Source organism: Mauremys reevesii, linkage group 1 (genome assembly GCF_016161935.1).
Source record: "Mauremys reevesii isolate NIE-2019 linkage group 1, ASM1616193v1, whole genome shotgun sequence".
Classification (NCBI taxonomy): domain Eukaryota; kingdom Metazoa; phylum Chordata; order Testudines; family Geoemydidae; genus Mauremys; species Mauremys reevesii.
The window spans coordinates 6,973,083-7,000,656 of NC_052623.1; the positions used below are offsets into that span (position 1 = coordinate 6,973,083).

The 27,574-nt window shown below is 45.2% G+C and overlaps 2 protein-coding genes across 2 annotated transcripts; both read right to left on the reverse strand.

The window, feature by feature from the left end:
- Nucleotides 1-2,754: 2,754 nt before the first annotated feature.
- On the reverse strand, nucleotides 2,755-3,693 carry LOC120391930 (olfactory receptor 52E2-like). The gene has a single exon (XM_039516200.1). It carries the CDS (start codon nucleotides 3,691-3,693, stop codon nucleotides 2,755-2,757), a length of 939 nt encoding a protein of 312 aa, XP_039372134.1.
- A 13,427-nt stretch (nucleotides 3,694-17,120) lies between these two features.
- Nucleotides 17,121-18,059, reverse strand: LOC120392076 (olfactory receptor 52E2-like). Its single transcript, XM_039516452.1, has one exon. It carries the CDS (start codon nucleotides 18,057-18,059, stop codon nucleotides 17,121-17,123), a length of 939 nt encoding a protein of 312 aa, XP_039372386.1.
- Between the last annotated feature and the right edge of the window lie 9,515 nt (nucleotides 18,060-27,574).

A 27,574-nucleotide genomic window follows, 5' to 3' on the forward strand; every position in this document is an offset into this window, starting at 1 on the left:
AGCACCTGAAAAACCACTAAGTTGCAAGACATTTGTCACACTATGTCACATGTTTGTGTTTCAACAGCTTTAAAGCTTGAACTCTTTGAATCTCAAATTCTACTGTCAATAAAGAAAATAATCTGCCCTCCCCCCAATACTTCCCACAACAATGAACATTAAAAATTATACAAATACAAAAAAGCGAAAAGATAAACCCTCGATATTACCATCAGTTATAAAACCTGAATTCTCCAAGCCTATTTATAAGCCACTAGAGCATAGGGGGTGGGGGAGGACGGAAGGGGCAGAGCCTATCCTCACTACAGTTACCTCCCAGTTTAAGAGCCTGAAACCTGTAAGTCACACTCACACGTTGTCCTCACACTAACAGCAGGAACCCCAGCGACTTCCAGAAGACAAAGGAGGTTTGCAGGATATGGGATTAAATCAGAGATGGGAGTAAAAGAAAAGTTTCTTCCTTTTTGATGCAATACAGACCTGTGCAGCACTTTGTCCAACAGGGTTGCCAAGGCCTTGCCCCAGGAGTGTCAGTTAAGTTAAGTGCAAGTGGTGGAAACAGAAACTGTTACAAACAGAAAGCCTGAGGGTGGGGATAGGCACTCCTCAAATGGGCATAGGGATCGAAAGAAATGGAGATGGGTTTTCCACAGGTTGACTGTGCATTGTGGGAAGAAATACTTCCTTTTGTTTGTTTTAAACTGCTGCTTATTAATCTCATTTGGTCACCCCCTAGTTCTTGTGTTATGAGAAGGCATAAATAACACTTCCTTATTTACTTTCTCCACACCAGTCATGATTTTATAGATCTCTGCCATATCTCCCTTTAGTCGTCTCTTTTCCAAGGTGAAAAGTCCCAGTCTTGTTAATCTCTCCTAATACGGAAGCTGTTCCATACCCCTAATCATTTATGTTACCCTTTTCTGAACTTTTTCCAATTCCAATAGATCTTTTTGGAGATGAGCAACTGGATCTGCACGCAGTATTCAAGATGTGGGCATATGATGGGTTTACATAGAGGAAATATGATATTTTCTGTTTTATTATCTATCCCTTTCTTAATGATTCACAACATTCTGTTCACTTTTATGACTGCTGCTCCATATTGAGTGGATGTTTTCACAGAACTATCTACAGTGACTCCAAAATCTTTCTTGAGTGTTAACACCATACCTAGACCCCATCATGTTATATGTAGAGTTGAGGTTATGTTTTCAAATGTGCATTACTTTGTATTTCTCAACACTGAATTTTATCTGCCACTTTATTGCCCTGTCACCCAGTTTTATGGGATCCCTTTATAAATCTTTGCAGTTTGCTTTAGACTTAACTATCTTGAGTAGTTTTGTATCATCTCCAGACTTTACCACCTCACAGTTTTCCCTTTGTCCAGATCATTTATGAATATGTTGAATAGTATCCTTCCTAGCACGCTAACTGGTCTTGGCAATTTATTACTTTTTAATTTATGCATTTCCTCCAAAACCTCTTCTAATGACCCCTAATCTGGGACGGTTCCTGAGCTTTTCACCTAAAAAGAATGGCTCAGATTTGGGAATCTCCCTCACATCCTCAGCCATGAAGACTGATTCACAGAATTCATTTAGTTTCTCTGCCCATGAAGTCATTGTCTTTAAGTGCTTCTTTATCACCTCAATCATGCAGTGGCTTCACTTGCTGTTTAGCAGGTTTCCTGCTTCGGATGTACTTGAAACAATAGTTGCTGTTACTTTTGGACTCTTTGGCCAGCTGTTCTTCAAATTCTTTTTTGGCCTTCCTAATTCTATTTTTACACTTTGTTTGCCAGAGTTTATGCTCTTTTCTATTTTTCTCAATGGAATTTAACTTCCACTTTTGAAAAGATGCCTTTTTGCCTCTTCTTTTCCTGTGTTGTTTAGTCACAGTGGAAGAATATTCACAAGATACTGGGAGTGGCAACCAACTGCTACAGAGGGACAAGAGAACCCAGAGACTCTATTGGCAAAGCCCTTCTTCCCAGCATCTACCCTCCCATTGGGTTCATGTCCCCCCACTGAGTCTGAGTGATGTCTCCTGCATGGCGACTGCACCTTACTCTCCACGGTTGTGCATCACACTTAGCTGATGTGTTACTTGTGGCATGGCTGGCATCCACTATCCTGGCTATGTCCCCGCAACACCCCACTGTATCTCAGCCTTGGCTCCCCATTGTCACAGATGGTTTGTGCTGCCCCATCTCCTGGCTCTGGTCGGCTCCAGCTCCAGATCCACAACTCTGCCTCAGCACTGTTGCTCTGCCTCCAGCCCAACTTGAGGTGCTGAAAACTGCATTAATAGCCCCAAATCACTTAAAAACTAACCTAAACGTAGCCCAATCTCAATCAAATTCCAAATCAAAACACCAGTACAGATACTTGAATCCTGATTGAGGGTTGCAGGTGTTTCACACAAAAAATGACAAATGGTGGCATTAAATATAGCCCCAAATTATCCCAAAATGTATATACTGAAAAAACAGTAATAACATTATCATATTAATTATTTCTAATTGTATTCCATGATGCTAGTCAATGTCCACATTTTATGTTGAATTAGTTTGTTACTGCTAGTCTTTGGTTTATCTTCCAGGCTTCCTGAAGTATTGGACATAGAAAATCAGGTAAATTTTCCCATAACGCTGAGCTCAGCCAAACTCCGACAGAGCACCCTTGATTAACGAGGGGATATACTTTCTCCTTCTTTTCACACAGGTTTCAAGTCAGTGACCCATGGCAATCACTTTCTGCAGATGTATTTGCCCACTTTGTCACGAAGCTCTTTGGATTTGACCCCATAAATGATTGGGTTGAGCATGGGAGGGATGAGGAGATAGAGGTCAGCCAAGATGATGTGAATGTGGGGAGCAATGCCCTGACCGAACCGGTTTGTCAGGTTGGAAAAGAGGCTGGGAGTATAATACATCAGCATCACACAGATGTGGGCTGTGCAGGTGTTGAGGGCTTTTTGGTGGGCTTTCTTGGAGGAGAGTCTGAGAACGGCCCTCATGATCAGACCATAGGACAGGGCAATGAGCGTCAGGTCTGACATGATGACTACAAAGAATAGCACCAAGCCGTATGTCCTGTTCACTGTAATATCCCCACATGACATCTTTGCCACAGCTATGTGCTCACATTGAGTGTGGGGGATAATACGATTTGAACAGAATGGCTGCCGGCTCAGGAGCAGGGGCAGAGGCAGAATGAAGAGAACAGCTCTTATCAAACCCACAAGCCCTAGATTAGCTATTCGTGCATTGGTGAGGATGGTGGCATATCTGAGAGGGTTACATATTGCAACGTAGCGATCGAAGGCCATTGTCACGAGGATGGCGGAGTGCATAAGAGAAACAGTGTGAAGGAAAAACATCTGGGTGAAGCAGCTGCCCATAGTAATACCTTTCAAATTGAACCAAAATATACACAGTGCATTTGGCACGACGAAAGTAGGTGTGGTGATGTCTGTGAGCGCCAGCATGCAGAGGAGCAGGTACATTGGATTATGAAGAGCCTGCTCTTTGTATACAACAAACAGAACTGTGAAATTTCCCAACAGGCCGATAATGTAGAATACAGCAAAAGGGATGGAAATCCAGATGTGGGCAGCTTCCAGGCCAGGGATGCCCATTAGGATGAATGTTGAAGGGTTAGAGTGGGTGATGTTGAAAACTGCCATGAGGTGGTCAATGCATCGATTGGGCTCAGAAATGCTTCAGGTGCCTGTAAAGGGAGAGAAGCACAGCAAAGAGGGGTTACACACTTTATAGAAAATAGTATGATAAATTTTTTATAGTTATCAACAATCTAGAACTGGAGGTAATCAGTGAAGTGGGAACATTTACAGGTGGCACCAGATTATTTAGGTCAGAGTCAAGTCCAGAGAAGTCCTCTGCGGGAACTGAACAAGCTAAGTGAATGGGGAGCAAGATGGCAGATGAATTTCAATGTCAATAAACTATGATGTGTCCACTGGAGGAAAAAGCTTGAACTCCTAAAACACTGTACGAGGTTCTGATTTAACTATATGAACACAGGACAAGGCCCTGGGTGTCATAGTACACAGCTCTGTGAACCCCTTTTCACAGCGCAAGCAGACAGAAACTACGCAAAATTGGGATCCAGGAGAAGTGGGATGGGAAATCATACAGAAAATACAATGCCATGAGATCAGTCAGTCAATGTTTCACCCTCTTCTGGTCTCCTCTGTGTAGTACTGGGCACCCTTCTCTCACAGGCTATTGCAGACTAGAGGGTTAAATCCAGGGCAAGGAGAATGATCAAGGGCCTGGGGAAACTCTCATATGGAGAGAGGTTGGAAAGACTGGGATTGTTAGGTTACAGAGGAGATGAATAAGAGGAGATATGAGAAAATACTCACTGGTAGAGTACATGGGGAATCTGTTTTCCCTTTCTCATAACACAAGATCAAGAGGACATTCAACTAAACTGAAATGTGGTAAATTCAAAACTGATAAAAATAGAATGTTTTCTTCCCTCAGTGCTTAAATAGACTGAGGAACTCCTTGCCACAAGATGTATTTGAGGCCATGAGCTAAGCAAGACTGAAGAAGGGTTTGGACATGTACATGGATAGTGAAACTTTACACCTTCAGCCTCTCCCAACAAACCACAGTGCGGCCTGCTTCTCCCTGTAGATCTCTCTCCCTACCCCCACAACCCTCAGCACTGCTGCTTGTCCATCTATACCCTTCTCCCCACCTCCATAACACTCAGTACTGCCCACCTCAGTATATATCCCAGTCCCTGCCACCAAACCTCCAGTGCTGGCCACTTGTCAACGTATGTTCCCCACCCCACAACTTCCAGCCCTGCCACACAGTGATACCCCTCAGCCGGGACCATAATCAGGTGCCAGACCCCAGAGAGGCAGCTCACAGAAATACCTCCTCAGACTAGGTTGAACTCAGTGTCTGCCTGCACTAGAGAAAAGGAACCTATTCAGTGAAGGGACCTATTCCAGTGAAGGGAACCCCAGCAGCAGCTCAGCCTGTGCAGGGAAGGAGAAAGGGACAGACCCAGCAGGAGGGAGAGAGGACGTGGAGACTAAAAGGAGCCAGTGTGAGTAACTCTGCCTCAAAGCAACACAAAGCTTTAACGTATTGCAGCCCATTAGGAACCCAGACACCCCTTCCTGAGGCTGCTTTTCTGTGCTGGCAATTGCTGACGTTCCCACAAGACTGTAGTGGGGCTGCTCATGGGAGGAGAGATGGTCCAGCTGGGGGACTGGTCAGAGACAATCTGCTGTAGTGTGGTCCACATTCCGATACAGTCTGAGACACACTCTATCCCAGGGGGCCTCATTACGCCTCTTTGCTCTGTGCATTAGGCAGGATGTCCATTCCCTATTTTGTCCAGTTTCAGGACTCTGTGCCACTGTGATGTGCACACTGCATGCCCCCTCTTCCCCCCACACCAACACACATAAACACTGTGCATCCCTGAACTTCCCACAGTGAGATTTCCAACACCGCTGGTTTCCTGTAAGCCAGAAACACACTTTTATTTTTACTGCCTTTTGATGCTTCTCAACCTGTCTAGACCCAGAGATGCAGGGCCACAGAGAAATCAGACCCTCCCTTCCTCCCTGAAAAAAAAATGTTATCCTAATTGTTCATTTACGAAAATGATTAGGGGACCAGGGCATCTAACTTATGAGGAGAGGCTGAGGGAACTGGAGTTATTTAGTCTGCAGAAGAGAAGAGTGAGGGGGATTTGATAGCAGCCTTCAACTACCTGAAGGGGGGTTCCAAAGTGGATGAAGCTCGGCTGTTCTCAGTGGTGGCATATGACAGAACAAGGAGCAATGGTCTCAAGTTGCAGTGGAAGAGGTCTAGGTTGGATATTGGGAAACACTATTTCACTAGGAGGGTGGTGAAGCACTGGAATGTGTTACCTAGGGAGGTGGTGGAATCTCCATCCTTAGAGTTTCAAGGCCTGGCTTGACAGAGCCCTGGCTGGGTTATTCTAGTGAGGTTGGTCCTGCTTGAGCAGGGGGTTGGACTAGATACCTCCTGAGTTATCTTACAACCCTCATCTTCTATGATTCTATGAAACTCTAACGATTTCAGCAACTCTCGTGTCAGCTCCTCTTTGGTTCAAATGAGCTCACCCAATCTTTAGCAGCGACAGGACAACTCCAGTTGAACTCACTGAAGGTTCGTCGCCGGTGTGAATCAGGGCCATTCATTTAAGTCCTTACTTGGGAATTTAGGGTGAACTTTGGGCCACGCTGGGAGTTCTGCTATGAACTCAATGGTCCAATAGTTCATCCTTAGTGTTTAATTTCGGCCTCCAGCTGTGAAAATCACGCCCAACTTCACATCCTGCTAGAGAGAGCACTATTCTCTACGGTGCTGAAAAAGTCTGAAGGAATCCCCCAATTTATGTGTTGTTCTGAGATAAGGCGTTAAAGATGGGATTCCAAAACACACAGGGGCCCTGATTTTGCCCTCAGGGAGGTCAGTGTAAATCTGGAGTGACCCACTGATGACAGAATGTGAGAGCAGAGTCTTTCCACTGTGTGAAATCCTGTGTAATATCACACTCTTCTTGTGCAAAATCTGATAACACAGATACCTGCTGCAGAGGTCTTGGCTGCACTTCCTAAGAGGCCAGTGAAGTTGCTCAATTGGAACACTTGGGTGAACCAGAGGAAAAACCACATAGACCAAAAAAAGGAAGTTACTGAGACAGATAGAAGGACACAGTAAGAGACAAGGAATTGATCTGAAAAACAAATATTTGTCTAAACTATTTCTAATACATTTTTAGTTCCATGTGTTCCAGGTAAATCCCTTGGTGTTTCTGACAATATTAAGCAGTTCAAGATGTTTGTGCTGGTGAATTCCTGCCCACGTGGTTTTTGACATGAACCCTGGAGCCCTCCCTGAGCCCTCAGCACTAATTTTATTGCAGAAACAGGCAACTCACCAAAATGTCACTCTGCAGAGAGAGGGAATCTCCTTACTGCGACAGGAAGGCAGAACCCTGAGAATCAGTGCATGAGTCTCACATGTCTGACACTTCTTGTGCTGTACAACGACCTTTATGATTCCCTGGTACAGTCCCTGAGGACTCTCATGTTGGCCAGGACTCTCAGGCAATTCCCTCAGCTCTATGAGCAGCGGGAAGAGCAGAAAATAGACTCTGGAGAGATTCAGCCTGTGAGCCTCAGGAATAAGAAGTGATTTGCTGTTAACAGAGGCTCAAATTGTCAGAGCAAAAGGGAATATTAACATTTAGATGAATCTTGGGTGAAATAAATTCATTGTCTATATGTCTCTTTGCAGTTTGTGATGATAGTTTGCCTAATGGATAAATTGCCCTTTGTTGATCTGTGTAACTGATTATTGGTGGTGTTTAGAAAACAGAAGGTTACATCTAAATCCTATTGTTTACCCGGGACTGTATGGTCAAGTGGATGCTAGAAAACTGTATCAAAGCCCCTTGGGTCCTGATGCTGTTTAACTCAGATCTAATTGAGATTTCATGCAGGGAAGCCTAAGCCACAAGGACTGAGATCCTAGTTCTGACTGTACTGCCCTGAAATATAAACATTGGACTATAACCTATGGACTATTTCTAAAAGAACTCTGTGCAACTACAAAGCTCCCATCTCTGCTCTGTATCTGAACTTCAAGAACTGACTTCACGTCTGTATATATATTGATCTTTTAACCATACCCTCTCTTTTTTCTTTTAATACATTTTAGTTTAGTTACTAACAATTGGCTGTAAGCACGTATTTGGATAAGATTTGGAATACTCAGTAACCTGGGAGGTAATGTGTCCAATCCTTTGGGACTGGTAGAACCTTTTCTTTTATATGATGAAATTAGATTTTCAGTAATCGTTGTCATATTTGACTTGTGTGCCTAGGTGGAGGCCTGAGGTGTGGTTATTTTAATAGAAGATCAAATGGATATAAACTGGCCATCAGGAAGTTTAGACTGGAAATTAGACGAAGGTTTCTAACCATCAGAGGAGTGAAGTTCTGGAACAGCCTCCCAAGGGGAGCAGTGGGGGCAAATAAGACATATCTGGCTTCAAGACTAAGCTTGATAAGTTTATGGAGGGGATGGTATGATGGGATAGCCTAATTTTGACAATTAATTGATATTTGATTACTAGCGGTAAATATGCCCAATGGCTTGTGATAGGATGTTAGATGGGGTGGGATCTGAGTTACTACAGACAATTCTTTCCTGGGTGTCTGGCTGGTGAGTCTTGCCCACATGCTTAGGGTTTAGCTGATCGCCAAATTTGGGATCAGGAAGGAATTTTCCTTCAGGGCAGATTGGCAGAGGCCCTGGGGGGTTTTTCGCCTTCCTCTCCAGCTCAGACATAGGTTAGGGGTTTGTTACAGGAGTGGGTGGGTGAGATTCTGTGGCCTACATTGTGCAGGAGTTCAGACTAGATGATCATAATGGTCCCTTCTGACCTTAAAGTCTATGAGTCTATAACTCTGTTGCTGGCTTCTGAATAACCAGTGAGGTGTAATAGAAGCTGTTTTGTGATGGCTTTGTAAATCTAAGTATTGGAATATCCACCAGCTTGCTGGAGGGTTACCTGCTCCATTCTTTGTAGTTCATCCTAACTGAGTGGCCCCCGATAGGTCCTGGTCACACCATGCCCATCCTTTCAACTAGGTTATCAACATGGAGGAGTGGGTTGAGAGGGGCTTTAGGTATTGTCCTAGGACTGGCCAGTGTGGTAGTGAGAGAGAGCCTGGAGAAGTGCAAGATCCGAGGCCTGGTGCAAGATCTGAGGACTGAACCAGAGGCGGTGAACCAAAGTCAGGCCATGTATTAAAGCAGATGCTCACAAGTTCACTGTCCATCACGTGACACTGGCAAAGTTATTGCTAGTGTACTAGGCACTAGATATTTATGTTAATATATTCCAGCTAGTGCAGGTACATCCTGTGACATGCTATACCTTGGGGAAACATCCTGTAACCCCCATATTCCTCCTCTGTATATAATTGTGATATTACATATAAAGCATGCCATGTGAGGTATCTGGGGAAAGGTTACAATCTGCTGAACATCATTGTTTTTGGATTGTGGTGTAATGTCAGCTGTTATTGTACTCCTCTGACAAAGCTATTGTAGGCAAACAAGGTCCTGTGGTTGTCCATTACTTTCAGTGAACACATAACATTCTTCATACTTGCTGTTACTTGAACTCTTTTGTGACGTTGCACCCCATCATTCTTTATGGAAATATGCTTATGAATGTATATATGACATAACTGGAATATGTTTTATGCTTTATATGCCATGTAACATATCTCTGTAGCGGTTATGATCTGCTGAATCTATCTGTTTGCATGTGTCATTGTTGTATTCAAAGTTATGAATATTGGCTGTGTACTTGTTTGAGTTTAAGTAGCCTTAGTAAAGCATTTGGGCAGCTTCTTGAGAAAGGAATGTGCAAATGACATGCCCAATCAAAACACTTAACTGACAATGGATCTTGGAACACTCCAATGCACATAAAAAGTCTTCCTGGAGACATTCAAGATAGCATGTGGGCAATGGCTGCTGCCTGTAAAAACTGAGTCGTGCATGGACATGCGACTTGCCCATGTGATTCCAAAACACCATCTTGGAGCTGGACTTTGCATAGGAGTGAGGAAGGGGGTCTCCACCCACAAGAGAAAATCTATTTAAGCCCCTGGGAGACCCCTCCATTTTGTCCTCAGCTGTCTAAAGAGATAGCCTCTCCACGCCCAAAGGATACCTGAAAGAAACTGGAACAAAGGACAGTAACCATGGGGTATGAGTGATTGCTGGACCAGACTAGAAGGAGGCTAGTCTGCAAAAGAAGCTTACTGGAACATCTCTGAGGGTGAGATTTTGTCTGTAATCACTTTCTTACTGTATTAGGTTTTAGACTTGCGTGTTTTGTTTTATTTTGCTTAGTAATTCACTTTGTTCTGTCTGTTATGACATGAAACCACTTAAATCCTACTTTTTATATTTAATAAAATCACTTTTTACTTATTAATTAACCCAGAGTAGGTATTAATACCTGGTGGGGGGGGGTGAGGGGACACAGCTGTGCATCTCTATCAGCAGTATAGAGGACGAACAATTTATGAATTTACTCTATATAAGCCTTGAACACAGTAAAATGGATTTATTTGGGGTTTGGACACCATTGGGAACTGGGCATCTGAGTGTTGGAGAAAAAAACTCTTCTTAAGCTCTTTTCAGTGAAGCCTGCAGGTTTTGAGGGACGTTGTTCAGTCCGGGGTCTATGTTTGTAGCAAGCTAGCATGTCTGGCTCAAACTATGCAGGGTTCTGGAGTCCCAAGCTGCCAGGGAAAATGGGCTCAGAGGTAGTCTCAGCACCAGCGCCAACATCAGTTGGCAGTTCCCAAGGGGGTCACTGTGATCCAGCCTGTCACACTTTTAGTTTAGATTACTGTTGCATCACATTTTAATGTGACAGGTGTAAAATCCAGAAAGTAAATGCCACAATAAAAACAATGCAGAGCTCTGCTCAGAGCATGCCACAATTACTGTGGAGCTACACCATGCTATGACTTACCTTATGCTTCCCGGGGAAGCGGAGTACAGAAAATGACAGGAGCGCTCTCTCCCATTGATTATGTCTTCATCAGACCTGCAAAATTGATGTCGTTGCATCGATTGCAGTGGCGCCAAAAACATGCCCTCAGGGAGCAGACTCCAGCAGCGGCCTCACACCGGGCAGCCACCATCGGGAGCAGGGAGTGCAGAGAGCTTAAAATTGTTTGGGGGGTCGGACTGAATTATCCCATGGGCTTATAGCTGGGGCCTGTTCCTCGGTGGCCAGCCTCTCAAAAAAGTCATAAATTCACAGGGTTAGACGGGACTGCAAGGGTCATCTAGTGTAACCCCTTGCCAAGAAGTTCTTCTGCTGCGCTCTGTCCTCCTCCTTCAACCTCCAGCCATGTTCCAGGAACTATGCCCCCATTCTCTCCTCCCGCTGGGCTATCTCCCTCACCCTCTGCAGCTGCTTCTCCTCCCTCTGTCTCGCTCTGGAACTCCAGCTATTCCTCTGCCTTGGCCACACCATCCTGCAACATTTCATCCTTTTCCTTCTCTCACACCGGCTGAGTGTCTGGTCCCCCAGACTCCTGGTTCCTTTTCTATGCCCAGCTGACGTGTGTTAGTATCTAGAAGAAGTATGAAAGCTTAACATACAAAAATCATAAAAAGTTACTAACCAAACACCTTTTTATTTTGAGAATCTACATATTTGTTGCCCTATATATGCTGAAACAAAAAAAAAAGGTCCTTCAGTGAAACTAATGGGTGAAGAGAAAATGAACTCAGTAATGGAATGTGTGTAATCTTGTATCTTCCTTCTTACCCTTGTTGTCAGTGCTGTGGAGAGTTGTTAAGACTGCTAATTTGTTACAGCCGCTTAGTGCTGCTATTCTTGGAGCTCCAGTGTTAGCTGCCTGAGTAGAAGACGCAGCTTGCCAATTCAGCAGACTTCGATGTTACTCATAAAGACAGACTAAAGGTTCGGTTCAGAGGCAAAGGCACTTGGCCAGGTTTATTGCTGATGAACCAAAATGAAACCAGAATCTGCTCAGCCTGTGCAGGGTGCTGGGAGTAGAAATTTAGAGAGCGGGAAGGAATGACTCTGGAGGCAGAAGCATTCACTCTATTATCATGGTTTATTGCATCAGAGTTACTATGGATACTACACTCGCCCCTCCCCACCCCACACACACTGTGCATTCCTGGACCTCCTCTGAGATTTACAACCCCGCCTGTTTTCCTCCATACCAGAAACATGCTTTTCTTTTTAGTGGGATTTTTTGGTGCTTCTCATCCTCTCCAGAACCAGAGATGCAGGGGCACAGAGAAAGTAGACCCCTTCCTGAAAAATGTACTATCCTCCTTGTTCTGAACCTTTAAGCCTGTGAGTTTGAGATTTCAGCAATTCTCCTCTCAGATCTTCTTTAGGCCAAACAAGCTCACTCATTCTTAGAGGCCACAAGACTATTCCAGTTGAAGTCACTGGAGGCTCATGCCCGGTGTAAATCAGGGCATTTATTTAAGTCCCTACAGGTGGATTTAGAGTGAATTCCTGCCCCTGTTGGTTGATTTGCCATTGAAATCAGTGGAACCAGATTCACCTGTACTGTTTAACTTTCGGCTCTGAGATGTGAAAATCATGGCTTCAGGTCCTGCTCCAGAGAGTACTGTTCTGTTAGGGTTAGGGTTAGGGTCACGGTGCTAAAAATGTCTGAAGAAAATCCCCAGTTTATGTGGCATTCTGAGATGGGGTATGAAAGATGGGGATTTCAAACATGTGGGCCCTGATTTTGCTCTCAGGGAGGCCTGTGTCAAATGGGAGTAACCGACTGAAGGCAGAATGTGAGAGCAGAATCTGGCCACTGTGTGACCCATTCTTGTTGTGAACCCTCTGGTAACACAGATACCCACTGCAGAGGCTTTGGCTGCACTTCCCAACAGGGCAGTGGAGTTGCTGAATTGCAAAACTTGAGTGAACCAGAGGAAAAAACAGACATCCCCAAAAAGACAGCTAATGAGACAGATAGAAGGACACAGGAAGGTTCTAATGTTCAAGTCAGGAACCATCAGGGCAGAAATTCACCAGCACGGCAACTTAAACTGTTTAGTATTGTCAGAAAGACAAGGGATTTACCTGGTAAATTGGAACTACAAATGTACTAGAAAATGTTTAGACAAATTCTTGTTTTTCAGATCAGTTCCTTGTCTCTGACTGAGCCCTGAGCACTAACTTTAATGCGGAAACAAGCATCTCACCAAAATCATGCTCAGCAGAGAGAGGAAATCTCCTTACAGCGACAGGAACACAGAGTCCTGTGAATTGCTAAAGGAATTTCACATCTCCAACTCAGCATGCTGGACAGGATACTTTATGATTCCCTTGTACAGTCCCTGAGGGCTTTCTGATTGGCCAGGACTCCCAGAGAATTCCCTGAGCTCTGTGAAGAGCAGAAAATAAACCCTAGAAAAATTCATCCTGAAAGCCTCCCCAGGGTGTGAAGAAATGATTTACAGATACCAGGAGCTCAGGTTTTCAGGACAAACTGAATCTTACACACCGTTCACTCTGTGATTCCTTCACCACTCCAAAGTCCAGAATCACCTGGAATTCATTGAGATTCCCAAATCTGTTGCCCAGGGACCATTTTTATTTTATTATTTTATTTTAGGTAGATGTGCCCTGCTGGGGTGAGAACACAGTGGTAAAGGAATCAAACATCTGCTATGTCTGGATCTTTTCTTTGGGCTACAGTCCCTCCCCCACGCTTGCATTACAGAGGCCTGGGGGCCTAATTTGCACTCCAGAGAGTATGAGTGTTAGGGGATGTGACCTCTGCGGAGCAGTCTGGTCCGTGCAAACTGCTGTGCCCCTCTAACCACCCAGCTAGGCTGGCCCTTGTTCACACTGCTTTGCTGGTGATTCAGCCTGTCCAGGCCCTGTTATCACCCACCATGACAGCAGAGGGTGACAACACACCCAAACTGAGCTACCCAAGGGCTTACCTGAGCCACCCAAGTGCAAACCGTGGACATCAGCCAATTTCCCAGCTCCTGAGGCTCACAACCCGCACTGGAGTATAAATCCACATTTATACTGTCTGGCTCTGCACGGGGATCTGTACAATGTGAGCTCACTAATAGAGCTCCCACCTCTTGATGTGGGAAGGACATTTAACACATTTGTGTTAATTGAGCCGAGATTTTCTCCAGACACGCAAAGGCGCACTGATTTCGATAAACGGAAAAATAAGTGTAACTACAAAGAGATGGATTTTAAGCAATTAAAAGTGATTGTAAACAGGTCAAAGCAGATTACCTAGCAAATAAAAATACCCACAAACTAATCCTAAAATACTAGAAATGCTTTCAGCCTCGGACCGGCACTTCCCTCAGTTCAGTCTTTTTTTCTCAGTGACAAGTATCAGAGTGCTAGCCATGTAAGTCTGAATCCACAAGAAGAGGAATCCGGTGGCACCTTTAGGACTAACAGATTTATTTGGGCATAAGCTTTTGTGGGTAAATCCGCATCAGCTTGCATCAGATTCAGCTTGCATGTGAAAAAGTGGATTTTTTACCCACAATAGCTTATGCACTAATATATCTGTTAGTCTTTAAGATCTCACCGTACACCTTGTTGTCTTTCTCAGGTGTTTCCAGGAGTTCTGTTGTGTGGGGAGAGAGGCCACTAAATGATGTCACCCCCAACCTTATATAGCTTTAATATATGGAGGAAATCCTTCGTTCCAAAAAACATTTCCCTGTCTAGTTTGTGGAAAAATACAGGTACCCATAATGGAGTTCCATGTCATGTGGTCTGGACACATGACCTTGCATGCCTTGCTGAGTCATAGCAGCCATTACCCAAAGGCTATCTGAAGCGGCAATCAGAGGAGAAGCAAACACAAGGAATATGCCTGGGAGCAGTTCCGAATGAGTTTTTTGCCTTTCAGGTTTCTGTGAGCAGTAAATACAACATGTGAAGAGACTTTTAGAAGCAGGACCAACACCAACTAAATCATCCCAGCCAGGGCTTTGTCAAGCCGGGCCTTAAAAACCTCTAAGGATGGAGATTCCACCACCTCCCTAGGTAACCCATTCCAGTGCTTCACCACCCAACTAGTGAAATAGTGTTTCCTAATATCCAGCCTAGACCTCCCCCACTGCAACTTGAGACCATTGCTTCTTGTTCTGTCATCTGCCACCACTGAGAACAGTCTAGATCCATCCTCTTTGGAACCCGCCTTTGTACGGGGAGATTTTGGCAAAGCAGTAAAGTGCCTGAAACCACTATGGCTTATTGTTAAAGGTAGCCTAGTCAGCAAGCTGTAAATTGGCCATTCAGCAATCTCAGCTTGACCAAGGCAGAAGGGGAGGGGGTTTGGGGTGCCATAGAAAGGGCAAGTTAACCCCACATCCTTCCTCATAAGAATTGTGTTGAAGTTGCTGATACGTGCATTTTAAAAGAGCAGGATGTGCCCCAGGAATGTCTCAAGGCTACAAACTCTGGAAAAATCCACACCTGATTAATCAATAATCAGAAGGAACCTCTTGGTTGACGATTGAAACTGCTTACTTAACAAGTTTTCTTTAATGGACATGTCATTCTATTACTAATATATAAATGTGGGGGGAGAAGCTTGAGATAGTTGGACTCTTTTGGGGACTCTTTTTGAACCCTTCCTCTGGATGCATATTGCAGTCCCCACCAGCAGACTGAAGATATGGCCACTGGAAGCCTGCCGCTGTGTCACTCGAAAGCCACACTTAGCTTTAGTCATTATCAAGGGCTGGGTGGGGGAGTGTTACTAATCTGTTGCAGACATGTGTAAGTGCTTGAGACTAAGTAAAGTTTAGCTTTAAGTGAAAGCACTCTTGTGTCATCCTGTTTGTGCCAGCCATCTATCGGTCAGATGGCCGTGTCTCCTCTGATTTATTTCCTGACACCACCTCACACAGAGTAAAAGTTATCAACAGGTTTGGGTTGAAAGAACCCCGGGTAACACCTTCAGGTACTTGAAGGCTGCTGTCAAATCCCCCCTCACTCTTCTCTTCTGCAGACTAAATAACCCTAGTCCCCTCAGCCCCTCCTCGTAAGTCATGTTCCCCAGCCTCCTACTCATTTTCATTGTCCTCCGCTGGACTCTCTCCAATTTGTCCACATCCTTCTTGTAGTGGGGAGACCAAAACTGGATACAATACTCCAGTTGTGGCCTCACCAATGCCAAATAGAGGGGAATAATCACTTCCGTCCTTCTGCTTGCAATGCTTCTACTAATACAACCCAGTATGCCGTTGGCCTTCTTGGCACTAAGGGCACACTGTTGACTCATATGCAGCTTTTTGTCCACTGTAATGCCTAGGTCATTTCTGCAGAACTGCTGCCTAGCCACTCAATCTCTAGTCTGTAGCAGTGTGTGGGATTCTTCCGTCTTAAGTGCAGGACTCCACACTTGTCCTTGTTGAACCTCATCAGATTTCTTTTGGCTAAATCCTCCAATTTGTCTAGGTCACCCTTGACCGTATCCCTACATTCCTATGTATCTATCACTCCTCCCAGTTTAGTGTCATCTGCAAACTTGCTGAGGATGCAATTCATCTCATCATGCAGATCATTAATAAAGATGTTGAACAAAACCGGCCTCAGGACCGACCCCTGGGGCACTCCACTTGATACCGGCTGTCAACTAGACATTGAGCCATTGATCACTACCTGTTGAGCCTGATGATCTAGCCAGCTTTCTATCCAACCTATAGTTCATTAATCCAGCCCATACTTCTTTAACTTGCTTACCTTGGTTCTGCAGCACCGCTGACTGGACCTTTAATAATCCAGTTGGCAGTGCTGACCAGAGCCGCCAGGGTCCCTTTTTGACCAGGTGTTCCAGTCGAAAACCAGACCCCTGATCACCATAAAATGCAACCTACTAGATGGTGGGTACATAGCTGGTTGGAAAAGCATTGCCAGAGAATAGTTATCAGTGGCTCACAGTCATGCTGGAAGGTCATAGAAAGTGGGGTTCTACATAAATCAGTTATAGGTCTGCTTCTGTTCAATATCTTCATCGATTATTTAGATATTGACATACAGAGTACACTTACAAAGTTTGTGGATGATACCAAGCTGGGAGAAGTTGCAAATGTTTTGGAGGATAGGATGAAAATTCAAAATTAGAGAAACATAGCTTCTGTTTGTCCAAACTGATCCGGAACCCTGTTCACACAGGGACTCACGGAAAGCCACCTTGTGTCAGAAAGTTTCAGTATATTTTAGTGGTCCGGAAGTCACGGAAAGGCCGAGTAGCAGGGTGTGTGGGGTGGGCGCTGATGGATGATGCTGAAAGTATTGAGGTGATGGTCAGAGAGAGGCAATGGACAAAACAGTGCTTGGCCATGGAGTTATAAGATAGGTGTGAAGAATTTCTCAAACTGTGAACTCCCAAAATGTTAATCTCAGCCAATTTATAACAGATTATCCTTGACTAATGAGCAGTTATCCTTCCTCCTCTTGTCATAGAGGTTTAAAATCAGTGGCAACCAGTGATCACATTCTGCAGGTGTATTTGCCCACTTTGTCACGAAGCTCTTTGGTTCTGACCCCATAAATGACAGGGTTGAGCATGGGGGGGACGATTAAATACAGGTTGGCCAAGATGATGTGAACATGGGGAGCGATGCCCTGACCAAACTGCTGTGTCAGAATGGAGAAGAGGGAGGGAGTATAAGACATCAGCATCACACAGATGTGGGCTGTGCAGGTGTTGAGGGCTTTCAGGTGGGCTTTCTTGGAGGAGATTCTGAGGATGGCTCTGATGATCAGGCCATAGGACAGGGCAATGAGCGTCAGGTCAAACCCCATGACTACAAACACTGTCACTGAGCTATACGTTCTGTTGACTGTGATGTCCCCACACGACATCTTTGCCACAGTCATGTGCGTGCAGTATGTGTGGGGGATAATGTGGTTGGCACAGAATGGCAGCCTGCTCAAGAACAGGGGTTCGGGCAGAACGAAGAGTACAGCTCTTGTCAAACCCACAAGTCCTAGCTTAGCTATTCGTGTATTGGTGAGGATGGTGGTGTATCTCAGAGGATCACATATTGCAATGTAGCGATCAAAGGCCATTGTCACAAGAATGGCCGAGTGCATAACAGCAATCGCGTGAAGGAAGAACATCTGCGTGAGACAGCCATCCATAGTAATTCTTTTCAAATTGAACCAAAATATAAGCAGTGCCTTAGGCACTACAGAGGTAGAGATGCCAATGTCTGTGAGTGCCAGCATGCAGAGCAGCAGGTACATTGGATTGTGCAGGGTCTGCTCTTTGCCTACAACAAATAGAACCATGAAATTTCCCAACAGGCTGATAACGTAGAATGTAAAGAAAGGGATGGACATCCAGATGTGGGCAGCTTCCAGGCCAGGGATGCCCGCTAGGATGAATATTGAAGAGTCAGAGGGGGTGAGGTTGAAAGCTGCCATGAGGTGATTGATGCGTTGATCGGGCTTAGAAAAGGTCAAGGTGCCTGTGAAAGGAGAAAAGCAGAGTGAGGGGGGTTACATGCTTTATAACAAATACTACGGTAAATATTTTATAGTTATTAACAATCTAAAAAGGGAGTGAGCCATGTGTTGCCAACATTTACAGATGGCACCAGAATATTTAGATCATAGTCAAGTCCAAGTGAATGGGTAATATGTTGGCAGATGAACTTTAATGTCAATAAGTGTGATGTGTATTCCCATTGGAGGGAAAAGCTTGAACTCCTCAAATGCCTGACAAGGTTCTAATTTAACTGCATGAGCTCAGGGCAGAGAACTGGGCATCACGGTGCCCAGCTCTGTGAAATCCTGCTTACCCTGCAAACCCAGACAGAGACTGAGAAAAACACTGGGATCCAGGAAGAGTGGAATGGGGAACCCTACAGAACATACAATGCCATGAGATCAGTCAGTCAATGTATCACCCTCCTCTGGACTCCTCTGTGTAGCACTGGGCACCCTTCTCACCCAGGATATTGCAGAACTAGAGAGGTTCAGGGAAGGGCAACGAGAATGATCAAGGGCTTGGGGAAACTCTCATACAGAGAGAGGTTGAAAAGACTGGGATTGTTACCTAATAAAGGGGATGAATGAGAGGGGACACGAGAAAAGTCTATAAATTACTGACTGGTAGAGAGTACGTTGATAATGTATTTCCCTCGTCTCATTATACAATATCAAGAGGACATTCAATTAAACTAAAATGTGACAAATTCAAACCATGTAAAATGTGGAATTAGGCTGAGAAACTCATTTCCAGACAAGGTTGCATGAGACTATCCAGTTACAATCATTTCATCTAAATAAATATTTTGGAAAGTCTATATGGTCACGTGTTTCAGGGCACAAGCCAATCTCTAGCTGTTAGAAATTAGGTCACCCCCTCAGGCTGGTCAGGTCATCCCTGCATCCACCTGCTGCTTGGTTTCTTACACCTTATTCTGCAGCAACTAGGGCTGTCACTGTCAGAGGGAGGACACTGGATTAGATGGACCATAAGTCTGATCAACGATGCAATTCCTATATTGGAAAAGAGCCAACTTTTCCCCATGGAACCAGACATTATCTTGCTGGGCTTTGACTTTGTGCTCAACAGAATGGGCATGACGGCCACACGGGTCTTGGTATTTAAGGCTATAGGCCTTAGAGACATCCTGTCCATAGGATAGGTCGGGGTGGTCACCCCAGGCCTCACACTTTGGGTGGCCCTGCTCCTCCACCCTGTCCCCACTTCAGAGGGGTGCGTTGGGGTCAGGGTGTCATGGGGCTGGGCAGCAGTGCTACCAGCCTGGCCTGACCACCCCCAGCTTCTCTGCCCCACCCCCCACTTTAGGGAATGGGTAGAGGCCAGGGTGGAGCAGGGCCAGGGGATTCCAGCAGCTCTATTGGCCCGTCCCTGCTCTGGCCACCAGCTCCTTGAATCACTTGGGGAAGAAAAGCAGGTGGGGGCTTAGGGGCAAGGCTGGAATGAGGTGGAGCAATGATGGGAAGAGGCAGGGATTTGGGGGAAGTGGTGGAGTGGGGTCAGGGCCTGGGGTGGAGTGAGGGTTGTCCTGGGCTCCGCAACCATTTGGGAACTGCCCTGACAGGCCTGCACTTCTCTTACTTCCTTTTTTTGCTTTGGTGAAACACTTTTGTACAGGCACCCATCTTTCTCTGAGACATCAGTGTGACAATCTATACCTCAGGGGAGCACTCTGTAACCCCCATAGTCCTCATTTATATATAATTATGATATTGCATATAAAGCAGGCCATGTGAGATATCAAGGGAAAGGTTCTGATCTGCTGAAAGTCATTGTTCTAGCTAAATATGTATATTGTTACTGCAAGTGACGTTATGAGATCACGTTGTATGATTGTCACTAAATCATGCTGAAAGTTGGAAATCAGCAGCTCCCTAGAGACAACAGCAAGGAAATGTTTCCAACGCCTGGTGGGTGTCGAACAACGATCAACAGCCATTGTCCAGTAAGGGAGTTACACTGCAATGACTCACCTGTAGAAGGCCACACCAGGAGAATTTCTCAACCTTGGCTTATGCAATGCCCACCAGATATGCTGGACTTGTGTTCTCCAAGCACATGAACTTAGGGTGTAAAACAGAATACAGGGTCCCCATGTTTGGCCTTTTCTCTTCTCCCCCATCTATGCTGCAAGCAACAAGGATGCTCAGAAGATTGAAGACTCCAACAGAGGAGTCTGGGTGATGTTTCAAGGGTGAAAACACTATATTATGAACTGCAATATCCAGTCAGGTGAGAAAAACTGCTTAATATAGATGTTGGCAAGTCTCATAGGGTTGAAGGTTTAGACTGCATGCTTATATTTTATTTATTTATTTATTTGTTTTTGGTAACTAACTGACTTTTTTCCTATTGCTTATAGTCATTTAAAATCTATCTTTTGTAGTCAATAAACTTGTTTTACTGTTTATCTTTACCACTGAGTTTTCCTGAAGTGTTTGGTAAATCTGTTCAAGTTTGCAAGGGCTGGTGTATATACACTTTCCATTGATGATGTGGTGAAACAATTAATAAATGTGCACTGCTCAGCTTGAGCAGAGCAAGACGGTATACTCCTGAGGTACAAAGTTGGGAACTGGGGGGATTTGGCTGGTGCCTTTCTCTGTGTAATTCACAAGTGGCTCTGGAAGCATTCATGCAATCTAGCTAGGTGTGGAGCTCCACATTTGGTTGTGCTGTGTGATAACAGCACCTGGAGGGGCTTCCTGCTCTTCACTAGCAAAGCATTGTGAGAGATGGCCCAGGCTGGAGACTTAAGGGGGCACAGCCATCCCACAGTCCCAGGCTGCACCCCGGGGATCCCATCACAATAAGTTAGTTGTTAACTGAGAAGTATAAGCAGTGACATGTGTCAGCAACTCAGCTGCTTACCCCTCTCATGCGTGAATATTGGTCAAATTTGAAGATAACACAAAAATTGGGGGATCGTAAATAATGAAGAGGACAGGTCACTGATTGGTTGGTCACTCTGGATTGGTTGGTAACCTGAGTCAAAGCAAACAATATGTGTTAAGCATTGCCAACTCTCACGCTGTATATAAGTACCCCAACTTTCACAATAAGCTAAAAGTCAAGCTAATCCCATTTCAAAACAGGGTGAGTAGAAGCCAATCCCTAAAAGAACCACAACACTCTGTGACTAGACCCCCGGCATGCAGTGTGCGACTGTGGGGGTCCGCTGTGCACCTCTGAACCCTCTCCCTCTCCTTACCCCTGCTTGTCCCCTCCTTGACTCACCTTCCCAACACCAGGTAACAATCAAGAAAGGAATGGTAATAAAGAACATAAATGTTTCAAAACAAAAACAAATTGGTTAAAAAAAATTAGTTACACAGTAACTATAAATTGGGTGAATAAATTCCTGATAGGATGTAGTGTTACTGACTCCAAAGTGTGACTGATACTAAGTGAGGCACATATTATTCAAAACAGTCTTGTTCAGTGTCTGGCTCTCAATATTAAATCCTGATGCAGCAGCGCTACAGGTGCATCACAGAGCAATACAACAAATGGACCAGCGAAGTCGTTCCTGTTTCCTGCCCAGTAAAATTTACCAAAGAGTGACAACCAGCAGTATGGGTAACCTCTAACATGAGTGAACAGTCCTGTGCAGTAACTCATTACGTTTATAAATAAAGACATTTATATATAAAAGCCTCATTTGTAATGTTATTACTCAAAATTTCTGTTTTTCTTCTCCTACACACAGCACTGTGGGACACACTGCAATAATGCCAATCCCAGTATTTCAAAACACTCAACCTACTGCCAATAACAACACAGGTCGTAACTGTAATTGCCCGAATAGGAATTTGTCACAAGGGGCAAACCTCACCACTGAGACTAGAAAAGGATTGTTGTTTGAATATAAAGTGCTGTCATATACACACATACTTTCTATGCATCCATACCCACATGTAACATACTGATATATACACCATATCTATATTATCCATACATATTCATTATCTAAAATTGCCCCCAAAGCGCAATCGTAAACCTACATTTCAAAGGCATGGTCCTGGGCCTAACATTCCCAGGTCTACTATAAGGGACTAAAAACAATTTAAAAATAAAATCTGTCCATCGGTTGTATGCGGGAATGTGCAGTCTATGGGACAGATGGGGCATATATGTGCAGATGGGAAAGTAAGGTGGCCACATGGCACTGTTTAGCCCACCGGGTCACCTTCTGTCCATCCATAAAAAGACAAAAAGTGGGGGAATGTAGTAGGAAAAGTGCCTGAGACCTAAGATCTGTTACCAGAGGAGTGGCACGATGCTTGAGGCCTGAGCTAAAGTAGACAAAGCGTTACTTACTTAAAGCAAAGACAAACTGTGAGGAAGAGATAGGACCTGCTCAGAGAATCTGACAAGAACAGGGCTGATATTGCAGAAATACACCTTCCTAAGGAGTGCTAGTCACAGAGCGTTCACACAAGCACATCCCAATATCAAGTGGTACCAGAACATTCCAATATCATGGATGGTTCAAAAACATTCCCCAAGGATAACAGGAACACATTGACCCCCGTGAAAAGATATGGTCAGAATGACAATACATAATACAGATGTTTTTATCAAACCAGCACGTAGAAGGAGATGGGTGATAACTAGCCCTATCAGCGGACAGTAGCTAATTATGTCAGAGGGGCAGTACATAACCTGTTTGTGTCGGAATATAAAGACGTATCTCAGAGGGAGTGTCTCTGTCTAGTCTAGGGAAAAATGAAAAGTCTCGTTGTTCACTGAGCTGGTTGATTGTTACAGGCATACACGTATTTGTGGTCTGGTAGAGTCTGCAGGATACTAGTACCGAGCTTCATCAACGACATCTTGGTTATTGGGGAGTTCACTCGAGGTCTACTGTGCCAATTGTGTGTGCAGAGCTGGGCCAGCACACAGGGAGAACACACACACACAGCCCAACATCTAACCACAGTGACCAGGGTGCTGCTGGAATCAGGCCAGCCTAGGATGGAGGGAGGGAACAGACAGGGGGTCAGAATATGAGGGGAGGTTGAACCATATGAGGAGGAAAGATCAATGATTCTTTCCACTGCTGAAATGACTGAAGATACGTAAATAACATTAAACAACAACCTCTGCCTGCCCCACAACCCCCAGTGCTCCCCACCTATTCGTCTACATACCCCTGCCTCCCCACATGCTCCAGCATGTGCCTGCCTGTCCGTGTACTCCCTGCTTGCCCCAACAACACCCATCTCTGCCTGCCTGTCCATATACACCCCATGCCTCCAGAACTGCCCACCTGTCCATTTACACCTCCAGCCTGCCCCCACAACCCCCAGCACTGCCTGCCTGCGTATACCCCCGGCTGCTCCACAGCCCTCAGAGCTGCTGCTGCTTCTCTGTGTACACTGCACCGTTTGCCCCCACAACCAACAGCGCTGCCTGCCTGTCCATGCACCCCCCTTCCTTCCCCACAAGACCCAGCACTGCGGCTTTTCCATGTACCACCTGCATGCCCCAACAACCCTCGTTATTGCCCACTTGTCTGTGTACCTGCCCCCTTCCTGCCCCCACAGCCCTGAGCATTGTCTGCCTCTCCATGTGGGTCCACCACACCCATGACTTCCAGCGCTGCCACACAGTGACACCCCTCACCAAGGAACAAAACCATGGGCCAGACCCCACAGCGACAGTTCACAGAAATACCTTCTAAGACAAGTTAAACTGAGTATCTCCCTGCAGCAGTGAAATGGGGGAGATCAGAATTAACAGCCTCTGTGTGGGCAAAGGGAACCCCAACAGCTCCTCAGCCTGTGCAGGGTGTTGGGGGGTAGGAATAGAGAGAACGGGAAGGATTGACACTGGAGGCAGGACCATTCACTCTATTATCACAGTTTATCACATCAGAGTTGTTATGATACTCCCCCCCCCACACACACACGCACACTGTACATTCCTGGACCTCCTCTGCTGAGATTTACAACCCTGCCTGGTTTCCTCCATGCCAGAAACACACTTTTCTTTTTACTGCTTTTTGGTGCTTCTCATCGTCTCCAGAACCAGAGATGTCGGGGCGCAGAGAAAGTAGACCCCTTCCTGAAAAATGTACTATCCTCTTTGTTCTGAACCTTTAAGCCTGTGAGTTTGAGATTTCAGCAATTCTCCTCTCAGATCTTCTTTAGGCCAAACAAGCTCACTCATTCTTAGAGGCCACGGGACGACTCCAGTTGAAGTCACTGGAGGATCATGCCCGGTGTAAATCAGAGCATTTATTTAAGTCCCCACATGTGGATTTAGAGTGAATTCATGCCACTGTTGGTTGATTTGCCATTGAAATCAGTGGAACCACATTCACCTGTACTGTTTAACTTTCAGCTCTGAGATGTGAAAATCATGGCTTCAGGTCCTGCTCCAGAGAGTACTGTTCTGTTAGGGTTAGGGTTAGGGTCACGGTGCTAAAAATGTCTGAAGAAAATCCCCAGTTTATGTGGCGTTCTGAGATCATGTATGAAAGATGGGGATTTCAAACATGTTGGCCCTGATTTTGCTCTCAGGGAGGCCAGTGTCAAACGGGAGTGACCCACTGAAAGCAGAATGTGAGAGCAGAATCTGGCCAGTGTCTGACCCATTCTTGTTGTGAACCCTCTGGTAACACAGATACCCACTGCAGAGGCTTTGGCTGCACTTCCCAAGAGGGCAGTGGAGTTGCTGAATTGCAAAACTTGAGTGAACCAGAGGAAAAAACAGACACCCCAAAAAGACAGCTAATGAGACAGAAGGATACAGGAAGGTTCCAAGGTTCAAGTCAGGAACCATCAGGGCAGAAATTCACCAGCACGGCAACTTAAACTGTTTAGTATTGTCAGAAAGACAAGAGATTTATCTGGTAAATTGGAACTACAAATGTACTTGAAATCATTTAGACAAATTCTTGTTTTTAAGATCAGAATCTTGTCTCTGACTGAGCCCGTAGCACTAACTTTAATGCTGAAACAAGCAACTCACCAAAATCCTGCTCAGCAGAGAGAGAAAATCTCCTTACAATGACAGGAAGGCAGAGCCCTGAGAATCGGTTTTGGAATTTCACATCTCCTGCTCAGCAAACTGGACAGCATCTTTTATGTCTCCTGTACAGTCCCTGAGGACTCTCTGGTTGGCTAAGACTCCCGGAGAATTCCCTGAGCTCTGTGAAGAGTGGAAAATAGACCCTTGAAAAATTCATCCTCAGAGCATCCCCAGGGAGTGAAGAAATGATTTGCAGGTACCAGGAGCTCAGATTTTCAGGGCAAACTGAATCTCGCAGACTGTTCAGCCTAGCAATTGACGATGGCTTTGTTTTCTGTCTGTAGCCTCTGAAGTCACTGCTACACTGTGAGGTGACATGATCCTGAATTGATACAAGGTGAAGGGCCTGGAAAAGGATTTCTTCTCCCAGGATTATGGCATCAAAGGCATTTGCCCATATCCCTTTGTGAGATCTAATATTGAATATATATCTGGCAGCTCCCAGTGTTCGTCTACTCTTTGCAGCAAGTATTTCAATACTGTGTTGATCTTTCAGAAATCCATGCAGAATTGGGTTGTGCTAACCTCTGTCAGAACTAATACAATGGGACTTCTCCACTCACTGTGTGATTCCTTCACCACTCCGAAGTCCAGAATCACCTGAAATTCACTGAGATTCCCAAATCTGTTGCCCGGGGGCCATTTTTATTTTATTATTTTATTTTAGGTAGCTGTGCCCTGCTGGGGCGAGAACACAGTGGTAAAGGAATCAAATATCTGCTATGTCTGGATCGTTTCTTCGGGCTACAGTCCCTCCCCCACGCTTGCATTACAGATGCCTGGGGGCCAAATTTGCGCTCCAGAGGGTATGAGTGTTATGAGATGTGACCTCTGCGGAGCAGTCTGGGCCGTGCAAACTGCTGTGCCCCTCTAACCACTCAACTGGGCTGGCCCTTGTTCACACTGCTTTGCTGGTGATTCAGCCTGTCCAGGCCCTGTTATCACCCACCATGACAGCAGAGGGCAGCAACACACCCAAACTGAGCTACCCAAGGGCTTACCTGAGCCACCCAAGTGCAAACCGTGGACATCAGCCAATTTCCCAGCTCCTGAGGCTCACAACCCGCACTGGAGTATAAACCCACCTTTATACTGTCTGGCTCTGCACGGGGATCTGTACAATGTGAGCTCACTAATAGAGCTCCCCTCCCCTTGATGTGGGAAGGACATTTAACATGTCTGTGTTAATCGAGCCAAGAGTTTCCCCAGATACGCAAAGGCGCACTGATTTTGATAAACGGAAATATAAGTGTAATTACAAAGGGCTAGTCTACACTTACCAGCCGGGTCGACGCGGTGAGTTCGACTTCTCGGAGTTCGAACTATCGCGTCTAATGTGGACGCGATAGTTCGAACTCCGGAAGCGCCGCGGTCGACTCCGGTACTCCACCACTGCAAAAGGCGGTGGCTGAGTCGACCTTGGAGCCGCAGACTTCGATTCCGCGGCGTCTGGACGGGTGAGTAGTTCGAACTAGGGTACTTCGAATTCAGCTACGCTATTCACGTAGCTGAACTTGCGTACCCTAGTTCGACCCCCGCCCTTAGTGTAGACCTGCCCAAAGAGATGGATGTTAAGCGATTAAAAGTGACCGTAAACAGGTCAAAGCAGATTACCTAGCAAATAAAAAAACCTGCAAACTAAGCCTAAAATACTAGATAGATTGGATGTGAATTAGCAATTTTTAATCCTGTCTGGTGATACAAGCAATCCACCAGGTTTCCATACACAGGCTAGAAATGCTTTCAGCCTGGAATCAGCACTTCTCCCAGTTCAGTCTTTTTTTCCCAGGTGACAAGTATAAGAGGGGTAGCCATGGTAGTTTGTATCCACAAAAACAAGGAGGAGTCTGGTGGCATCTTAAAGACTAACAGATGTATTTGGGCATAAGGTTTTGCGGGTAAAAAACTCCACTTCTTCAGATGCAACTAGCATCTGAAGAAGTGGTTTTTTAACTCACGATAGCTTATGCCCAAATACATCTGTTAGTCTTTAAGGTGCCACTGGACTCCTCGTTGTCTGTCTTTCTCAGGTGTTTCCAGAAGGTCTCTTGTGTGGGGACTGAGGCCACTAGATGATGTCACACCCAACCTTATATAGCATATGGAGGAAACCCTTTGTTCCGAAAAAAATAAAAATAAATAAAAAAAATCCCCATCTAGTTTGTGGAAAAATACAGGTGCCCATATGGAGTTCCATGTCATGTGGTGTGGACACATGACCTTGCGTGCCCTGCTATGCTAAAGCAGCCATTACCCAAAGGCTATCTGAAGTGTCAATCAGAGGATAGGCAAACACAAGGAATTTGCCTGGGGGGAGTTCCCACAGAGGTTTTTTTTTACCTTTCAGGTTTGTGTGAACAGTAAATACAAAATCTGAAGAGTCTTTTAAAAG

What these genes read in the sequence shown, in the direction of transcription:
- LOC120391930 (XM_039516200.1), bottom strand. Translation starts at nt 3,693, where the DNA reads ATGGCAGTTTTCAACATCACCCACTCTAACCCTTCAACATTCATCCTA.
- LOC120392076 (XM_039516452.1), bottom strand. Translation starts at nt 18,059, where the DNA reads ATGGCAGCTTTCAACCTCACCCCCTCTGACTCTTCAATATTCATCCTA.